Source organism: Suricata suricatta, chromosome 12, assembly GCF_006229205.1.
Source record: "Suricata suricatta isolate VVHF042 chromosome 12, meerkat_22Aug2017_6uvM2_HiC, whole genome shotgun sequence".
NCBI lineage: Eukaryota > Metazoa > Chordata > Mammalia > Carnivora > Herpestidae > Suricata > Suricata suricatta.
In genome coordinates, this window is record NC_043711.1 from 15,910,249 (window position 1) to 15,920,051 (window position 9,803).

Below are 9,803 nucleotides of genomic sequence, written 5' to 3' on the forward strand. Positions count from 1 at the left end.
AACCATCATCTGTTTAAATCTTGATAGTCCTCACACGTCACTCATTACCTGGCACGTGGTGGGAGTGAAGGATGAATAAACGGGGGAACATTGATGGAGAGGAAGAGAAGAGAGATAGAAAGACCTTGTCATTTGTCAAATGCCTAAATATGCCACAACTCTAGTAGGTGTTATCTTTTTTCTTAATATTATTTATTTATTTTATTTGGAGGGGAGGCAGAAAGAGAGAGAGAGAGAGGGAGAGCAGACTCAGGGGAGGGGCAGAGAGAAAGGGAGACAGAGAATCCCAACCAGGTTCTGTGATTTCAACACAGAGCCCGACATGGGGCTCAATCCCATGACCATGAGATCATGACCTGAACCGAAATCAAGAGTCAGATGCTTAACTGGCTGAGCCACCTACACAGCCGCATAGTCGGTGTTTTACCTTATAAAGATAAGAGATAAGGTAGCATATAAAACGGAAGAAGCCTGTAGTCGGCGTCTCTGTGAGGTAGGTGTTCATAGGCCAATTTCATGGGGATGATGCAGGATGACGAAGCTGGGGGTTAGTAACCTCTTCAAAGCAGGTTAAATGTGCCCAGGGGCATGCACGCACCTTCTTCCTTCCACCTGCATTAAACATATTTCTTGAGAAACTCCAAGAAGTATGGCCTTAGGTGCTGGCACAGGGTGACCTAGAACACAGACACAAAGAAATCTACAAATACTCCTTCATAAACAAGGTCCACATCAAAGCCAAATCTTGATCAATCTACCCCTTAGCTTGTTTAGAGCTCAAAGGGGAAATCCGCTCCAGGACACCTGAATGGCTTATCTAGAGACCGAATAAGACCATGGACTTGAGATCTGGTGATTTTCATGAGTGGATAAGGAAAAAGGTAAATAAATATTCAGAAATAGAGATGGGGGAAAAATCTTGAATTCACTGCAGCCTTGCTCTAGCCCAGAGAATCCAGTTAGTCCTGTGCTGTCTTTCTAAGTCCCCTGTGGCCTTACGCCGGCAGGTTTATCGTGGGCGTGTCCGTTCACACACTGTCTCCGTCTGCTCAGACTGCTGTAATAAAGCACTGTAGACGGGGTGCCGTGTACACAGCAGAAATCCATTTCTCACAGCTCTGGAAGCCGGAAGTCCAAGGTCAGGTTGTCAGCATGGTGGAGTGGAGGCCCTGTTCCAGGTGGCAGACTTCTCACTGTTGACCTTGTATCCAATACCCGTGTGAAATTTACTTATTATGTAAGTTTGCTGAGGCCGCCATAGCCAATACCGCAGACCGAGTGGCTTAAACAACAGATACGTCTTCTCTCACAGTTCTGGAGGCTAGAGGTCCAAGATCAAGGCGTCAGCGCGTCTGGTTTCTTCTGAAGCTTCTCTTCTTGCCTTGCAGATGGGCGTCCTCTCGCTGGGTCCTCACATGGTCCTCCCTCTGTGTGTGCAGACACCTCTGCCCTAACCTTCTCTCCTTACAAGGACACCAGTCATACTGGGTTAGGGCCCATTCGTGTGAAATCATTTTACCTTAACTACCTCGCCAACGGCCCTATTTCCAACAGTCATTTCTGAGGTAGGACGAGCTAGGACTTCAACATAGAAGCGTGGGGACAACTCAGTTATGCTCAGAACATTTATCAAGTCCCATAGTTTATCTCCTGATTATTTTGGATTGTCTAGTTACTGGTGAATAATACATATATATTTTGTGTGTGTGTGTGTGTCTCTGTGTGTGTGTGCTACAAAAAAAATAAAGAGACTAACCAAACAGAATAAGGGAACAGAATAAAACATTTAAAAAAAAACTCACAACATGTGAACAAATGATTCCTTTTTTAAAAATGTTTTATTTATTATTTTTGAGAGAAACAGAGCAAGAGTGGAGGAGGGGCAGAGGGAGAGGGAGACACAGAATCCGAAGCAGGCTCCAGGCTCTGAGCTGTCAGCACAGAGCCCGACACGCAGCTTGAACCCATGAACCATGAGATCATGACCTGAGCCGAAGTCAGATGCTTAACCGACCGAGCCACCCAGGCGCCCCAAGTAATTTTCTTATTCTTGACCTGGGTAGTGGTTATGTGGTACTTTGGAACCATTTATTAACTTATCACCCTTATTTTTTGTACCTGTTTATGAGTGCATGATATGCTTCAATTAAAAAGTTTGAAAGTGTTTGCATTCATTCTATATTGCTGTGTAACAAATTCTCACAAACCCACTAGGTTAACGCAACTTCCATGGATCATGGATCACAATTACCACAGGTCAGAAGTCCACCCTGGCTCCACGGCTTCCAGAGATGGACACACTTCAAAGTGCCCAGGGTCATTTGCACACAGGAAACCTCACTTTAATCCATTTCTGATACGGCTTGGGATTTGCATTTCGGCCTTTGGCTTCCGGCTTGGGATTTGCATTTCAGCCTTTGGCTTCCGCTTGCTTTTAGTCCATTTCAAAACCATTGAAAGCTGTGAAGAGTGCCCGGATGTAATCAAATACAAAATCCACTTAGGAAGCACTTTTAAATGAGATTCTCCAGGTCTTGTGACCCCATCACTTTGCTGGAGCCCTGACTCGGCCGGCGGGGCTTCAGGAAGTGACTTCTCCCTCTCCATCAGACTTTTCTTTCTTGGTCTAAAATGGCACTTGGCATAGATTTCTGGGCTTGTCTGGTGATTAGGGAGCAGGAGATCTCTGTCTCCCCCACTGTGCTCAGCACACAGTAGCCGGTCAGTAAATGTTTGTTGAATTTGATTAGAAGGAGAACAGTTTGGGTGGGAAAGAATTCTTAATTGCAACCATATCTAAAAGTCTGAATCGGACGTCCAGCAAGCACATCAAGGTTATCTTGTCTTATATACGGTGAGCTGTCCCCGAATAAGTTGCCCAGAATCAGCAAGGTGTGGAGCACTTGGGATTTCTTTTCCTTTCCTTCACCGTTTGGGGGAGGGGGCATTCTTTGTTGTATTTCCTGGCTGGAGAAGGAAAGCAAGCTGTCTTCCTGCGGAGCCTCTCCGACACCTTGCCCTTAACCCACCCCCTTTTCCAAAGCTATGGCTGAGCTGTGTTTCCGTCCGCCAGGGACTGGGCAGGTGGGGTAAGATTTGCCAGATGGAAGGCAGCCCAGGTGCCGCTGCGCAAGGGGCCGGGTAGCAGCGATGCTGGGCCGACCAGGTTTCTGGGCCTCCTAGCCTGTGGGAGAAGGCATGGGGGGAAGGGTGGGCGAAAGACCTGAAAATAAGCAGCACACAGTACAGTGTTAGTAAGACGAGGTCAACTCCAGCAGCGGGGCCGCCTCGGGCTAACCGGAAGCCAGGGAAGGGAGGGCTGCAGTCAGCAAAGGGCTTCCCAGAGCAAATGGCAAGAAAGAAGCCAGTTCAAGTTCATTCTAAGAACTACCTGGCAGCTCACAGAGAAAGACACACAACATCTAGTAAACCTGGGAGATGATGTAAATGCGTACAAGATACCGTTTTGCATGCAGCCTTGGTAAAAATTAAGATGATTTCTGGAGCCAGCTGGCGAGGACAAAGGATACGGAGGGAAGGGAACCAAGAGGGCGTGGAGACTGGTGCAACCTTCTTGGAAAATGATTTGGAAGCGCCCAGCCTTTAACCAGGCCGTTCCAGGGCTAGGAATCTCCTGGCTGGAAAAGCTTTCTCCGTATCGCCAACGAGGCTGTTTGGCTTTCTCACCATTCATGTGTCCACTGAAGGAGCCCCTTTCCTTCTCCTTCAAGAACTTTCCCTTCTTCCCTTCGCTTTCACATCTCGGCTGACTGTTGGGCAAGAGGCTCAGCTCTCAGCCTGTCTCGGCTTTGGACGCGCCTTCCTCACTAGGCTTTTGATTTGAAGGGAAGACACTGGACTCGTCCCTTCCCTTGAACACTGAGAGGCCACTGTAGGGTTACTGATGGTCCTGATGTCAATATTGTTGTGTCTCAGGGAACAGGGAGGCCCGAGGGGAGAGAGAATGACCGAGAGGGGTGGGAGGAACACTGGCCCATGCAGGGTTGCAATTTGTTTAAAATGTATTCAGTTTGTTCAAATTTAAAACAAATTTGTTTAAAATTTGTTCAATTGGTTTTAAGGAAAAAGGCAACGTCTGCAAAGCACCGTGAAACCTAGTGAGATAGCAGGAGGTGTGCCCGTCTGTACTTTCTTAGCACTTTCTTTGTTTCCTTGCAGGTCCCGGGGTTGGGTGATGAGCATTCTCCTAATCTCTGCCCTCCCCCACATCCAGCTCCCGGAGCTTCAAGCTGAGTCCCCGTCCTCAGTGAAACTCCCCCCCTCCCAAGCATTTAACAAGTCAAAAGGCCATACAGTGAGCTTGAAGCTAAGAAGGAACTAAATAGCCAGTCATGTGAATGGGCTTCAACCAACCCTTGGTCTGATGGGGTGCTCCCGCCCCGTAAAAATTATGTTAAATGTTATTCCCCCAAGAGGCGGGTGTGGAAGCAAACGAGAGTGCCCTTCAGCACCTGTGCGCACTGGGGACCCTGATGCTGCAATGGCCTCAATGCCACTCCTGCCACGGTGTGAACTCAGTGGACAGAGAAGGGTGAAAAACAGAGGCACAGAAAAGCCTCACACCTGTGTGATCACAACATTAGGCAAACGGCGGGCTTTTCCTTTAGAAATTAGAATTAAAGGATATTTAGAAACTACCCATGACCTTGGATGTATTTAGTAACGAATGGCATCATCCGGGGCACAAAGATGTGAGGTAGGGACTCTGGGCGCGCCTCTCCACCACAGCGGCTCCGAGGAACCACCAAATAACGGCCAGTGGGGTAACACAGGACACGGAATTGGGGTGGGGGGTTATCTCTAGTGTCACAGGGAGTCAGGTGGAGATGCCACTCACCATTCTAGCTGCCCGGAATTTACACTCACCGCAGGGGGTCAAGAACCCCCAGGGACCCCTGGCGACACTGAACTTCCCGCTTGGAGGGCTTCTTAGCCTTTCTCCACCCGCTGGTGGAGACTCACCCAACTCGGCCACCTGAGTATGGCCAGGGCAAAGCACTGCGCTCAACACACCTTTTTGCGGGGTGGGGGGGGGAACAAAGATGAAAGCAGGTTTCAGGTGAAATTTGACAATTAAATGCCAAGCTCCTTGAGAGCCCGTCCAAGGTGTTTAGGGTTTCCTGATTAAAGCCATCACTCCCCACCACTCCAATCTGGAATCTCCCACTGGACAGAATAATTGATTTGTTGTTGTTGTTGTTGTTTTTAAGAGTAAATCTGATATTTTTAAATGGCAACCAAGTATAGAGACAGAAGGGCTAGTTAAGCAGCTTATAAGACCCCACCTTTTCCTTTGTCCCTAGGCTTCGCCGCCTCCTACCTCTGCCCCGCAGAGGTTACCATGGTAATGGGCTTGGGTCTCCGCCTCCACGCCCACCTGAGGGCCCTCCCTGGCGCCCTGTGTTGTTGTTGAGGAAGGAGAGTCCCCAGCCAGGCTGACACCTGGCTTAGGTCAAAGCATTCCTCAGGACCGGACGTCCTGGCTCCTGCTTCTCCTAAGAACTTCTTTCTCCGCCAAGTGTCCTTCTCCTCCAGGATACCCTTCTTTCTAAACTCCTGTTTTCACTTCAGGAAATCAGGGTTTTCCTTTAGGTGTGTTAGCAACGACGGAATTAAAGCCATGCTAACATTGCCCCCCCTAACGTGTTAGGAGCTATGGACCGCAGGAAGATGGATCGCTTCTCGTGCAGGTATGAACCCATCTTGAATGTGAACTTTTGATCCCTAGAGCTTACCAGCTTCAGGAATAATGGTCTGCGCCGCCTCTGGGTCGTTTGACTTCATCCTGCGCAAACCTTAAAACAGCTGCCAGGGGTGATGCAGTTTTTCCCGAGAGATCTGGAACTTCACACTTAAGAGTTCCATCCAGCGTTGCTGTTGGCTTTGAGCATTTTCAGTCGGGGTAATGGTGCTGAAATGACTAGGGCTTTCCTCTCCTGTGTAAGAAAGATCAGTGTCACAACCCCATGAAACTCCGCTTCTGAGAAGTTGAAAGTCACAGACGGATTCAATATTTGCAAAACCCTGAAGAACGATGGGGTGGGGGGATTTGTTTAAACCTTAGAGTCTTCCAAGTGACTGGTTTAAATGAAATGGTTTGTGAGATGTGATTCGTCAATTACACAGTGTTACAGCATCATGCGTGAAATCAAAGCCAAGAGATTTTCACCTACTTAAGATTATGTGTCTGAGGACCGAGCCTAAAAAGTCATAATACGTATTGGAAAGAATTGGCTTTTAGGCGGCTTTTAGTCCCATCCTTCTTTATACTGTTTTGTGAATTAGCCTTTTAACCAGAAAGGAAAGAGAAGCAAAGCTGGTGCTCTCTGGCTTCTCCCCAGTGCTCTGCGGTCTTGTCCTTGTGTTGAGAAAGCCCAGGTATTAACGCGACGAGTTTGATCTGCTTTGTTTTGCTAATGGCTGTTTGATTTCCGCTTCCCAGTGTGATTTTGATCGTGGTCATTTCCAAAGCATTTGAACTGGAATTCGTCACAGCCGGTGAGGGGACGATTTGTTATTTTGATCAGTAGCAATTTTCACGAGGTCGGAAATACGGTCACCGCCAAGCTGATTTTGTCCTTCAGGGTTGGGCCACCCCCGTGAACTTGCACGTCCCTCTCAGGAAGACCCCGCCTTAAGAGATGACGGCATTCGGTCCCGGGAGGAGCCTGCCATTCGTCATCGATCTTTGCAGCTGGTGTCGGCCCTGGGAATCCAGGACAGTAAGACCTACCTGCCTTAGATATGCAGGGTGCTGGCCCTGTCCCTGTCCTCCGTGCTTTCTATCTTTCTGACGCTCTTTCTCCTGAGCGGCCACCTGATTCTGGAGCCGGGCGGATGGTCGGACTGGTCTCGACTCTGGAGACCAGACCAACAGTGTATGCTTCACCTCCCTGGGACTCGGTTTCCCCCAGATTCTCTGGGAACCACCCCTGGCCTGAGCACGAAAAAAAAGCTTTCTCTGCTCAGAGGTGCAAATAGCAAAGTAACATCAAAAAAAGCAGAGTCGTATGTTGTAAGAGTCACAATGTTTAGACATCTCCAGGCACTGGGGATACCAAGCCCTGTATTACCCTTTGCTTTTCCAGGACCTCAGCTTTTCAGTTCCCCCATCCTCTCAGCCCCCTTCTTACCTTCCAGGTAAGGAGCTAAACAAAACCTGCTGTCTGAACGGGGGAACCTGCATGCTGGGGTCCTTCTGTGCCTGCCCGCCGTCCTTCTATGGCCGGAACTGTGAGCATGATTCACGCAAAGAGTAAGCAAGCCATTAAAGGGGTGGGGGTGGTGGGCATGGAGGGGGAAAGAGGTGAGGGGGAAAGCCCACATGCCTCACCTATTCTGTTCCTTTTCAGGAACTGTGAGTCCGTGCCCCATGGCACCTGGTTGCCCAAGCGATGCTCCATGTGCAAATGCTGGCGTGGCCGGCTTCACTGCTTTCCTCAGACATTTCTGCCGGGGTGTGGTGAGCACATAATCCCTTCTCTTGCCTTTTCAAGTTAGTTGCCTGTGGCTATCTGGTTAACAGGGTCTCTCCTCTTACCTCATGGCTTGCTAGATCCTAGCAGCCCAAGTGCTGCTTGTGGAAAGCATCGAGGACCCCAGATGGGGTGGGCACGTGTGCGTCCTTTCTATTTATACTTACTGCCTCAGAAATGTCACCTTCGAGGTGGACGGTTATTTCAAGCCTGTTGGACATTATAGTATGTGGGCTTCTACTGAGAAAAGTAAGCAAGCAACAGCTTGGCCTCTTAAACACCAAGAGGTGCCCTCCATGTCCCCTTCCTGCGGGCAGGGAGACCCAGGCAAGCTCCGGGCAGACAACTCAGTGAGTGCCCGCCCGACTCCAGTTCATGCCCTTCAATTCCACCAGAGGCTCGGCCTCACTCTTGCTGCCCGGGAACCTCAGGGATCCTCAAAGTCCTCGGCATGGATCTCCTGGTGAATGGTCTCAACCGTGTCTTGCTGATTTGTCCTGATTTGAGGAAAACAGTAACAAGAAGGGTAGGGGCCCAGGGGAGAGCAAGAGTTGAGAAGGTTCTCTCCTCGCCCTGACCTGAGTCAGATTTCTAGGTGCACCCAAGTTCAGAGGCCTCCCATATTTTGGCCATGTAGATGTTAGAAACTGCAAATGGTCAAGTCCAGAAATGAAATGAAGGCAAAGGCTTCCCTTGAGTGCAAGATGGGAACTCCGACCCAGATGGGGATTGGGGCTTTTCCATTTACGTTCCGGATGCAGGCCTGAGATAGGCGTTTGGTGAGCATGGATGGATGGAGGCCATAGTTTTTTCCTGGAACTTGCCCAAAATGTACTGTCTCCTTATCATCAACACCTACCTGACCAAGTTCTGCTGCGTCCCTGCCATTGTCACCGGCTAGGGTACATTTCCAGGTGGGAGAGCCCGTGTCCAGGGAGAACCAAGTCAACAGGAAACCCATGTCGACTTGTGGTGAATGAAGGTCTCTCAGGGGAGTCTCAGTTCCACATAATCGGTGCCCCTCGTCCCAGAAGCACACTGTACTCGTCAGACGGGGGGTCCCAACTGATATTTGACCAATGTAGATATGCTACGTGTGCAGGATCAACTCCTGAGGGATTTCCTTTAATGATTAAGTGTCCTTACCTTCCAGATGGCCACGTGGTGGATGAGCACTTTCTGGTTTCCAGGACTCCAGAACTAACACTGTCTTCAGCCATCACTTTTTCACTAGCTGGCATCTGCCTTGCTATACAGAGTTACTGTTAACGGACACTGGCTTCTGTGATATTTTCCGTAACCCGTAAAGGCTGTCGCTCTAATGTCTTAACTGGAAGATGATCATTTGTTAGTTGCCTTGAAATGGCGGATGGATTTTCATCACGGTCCCTAACATTTTCTTAAAGTCCCAACTACTTTCCTCTTCCCTCTCCTCTCCAAAAAACTTCTTTTAAAAAAGCCAGCCATACCTACGTTGTGGCCAAGTTCTGTTTCTTGATACATGTTTCTCTACCAAAGGTTTCTTCTTATTGTGCTTTAAACAATTAATTCTATCTTCAGATTATTGAAGGCCACTCCTAATGTGGAACCGAGGCTAAACTGAGGAGGAGAGTTGGTCAAAATCAATCAAGAGCTTATCTTTAGAGGCACCTGGGTGGCTCAGTTGGTTGAGTGTCCAGCCTTGGCTCAGGTCATGATCTCACAATTTGTGGTTTCAAGCCCCCCCCTTGGGGCTCAGTGCTGACAGCTCAGAGCCTAGAGCCGGCTTCAGATTCTGTGTCTCCCTCCCTGCCCCTCCCCTGCTTGTGCTCTGTCTCTCCCTCTCAAAAATAAATAAACATTTAAAAATAATAATAATAAATTACGTTTTCTCTATACTTGGCAAGTATTTTAACTGTTGTAAAAAGAAAATGTTCACAATATATGTATTTAGTCACAAACCAGGTGGTAAAACCACCTGTAAATGTATTGCAAAACCCATTTTCCAAATACATCGTGTGTGTGAGTATGCCCAGTAAACATGGGAAATCTGCGGACCAAAAGGTGAAGCGTGCTTATTTCTAAGTGGTGCTGACAGGTGCTTTGCGGTGGTGGGGTTTTTTTCCCTCCACACTTCTGTGTTGTCCACAGCGATGGAGTGCTGCATCTGCTTTCACGGGGAACGCTGTGACTACTTCACACTCAAAATTGAGCCAAGGGCTCAGACCCAGTGTTGTTTCTGGCTTTGCTGTGTGTGCTGTGCTGTGAAGGACACTGGCTTCCACTGTTTAGGGACTGCCTGGTCCCCAACTCACGCTTCTCGACCTT

General features: G+C 48.8%; 1 protein-coding gene across 1 annotated transcript; it reads left to right on the forward strand.

The window, feature by feature from the left end:
- The first annotated feature begins 5,589 nt into the window (after positions 1 to 5,589).
- TDGF1 (teratocarcinoma-derived growth factor 1) lies at positions 5,590 to 9,193 on the forward strand. Its single transcript, XM_029918679.1, has 6 exons — positions 5,590 to 5,711; positions 6,464 to 6,519; positions 6,606 to 6,743; positions 7,162 to 7,276; positions 7,374 to 7,483; positions 8,650 to 9,193. The coding sequence occupies exons 1-6, from the start codon at positions 5,677 to 5,679 to the stop codon at positions 8,763 to 8,765; spliced, it is 570 nt and encodes a 189-aa protein (XP_029774539.1). The 5' UTR covers positions 5,590 to 5,676; the 3' UTR covers positions 8,766 to 9,193.
- Positions 9,194 to 9,803: the final 610 nt, after the last annotated feature.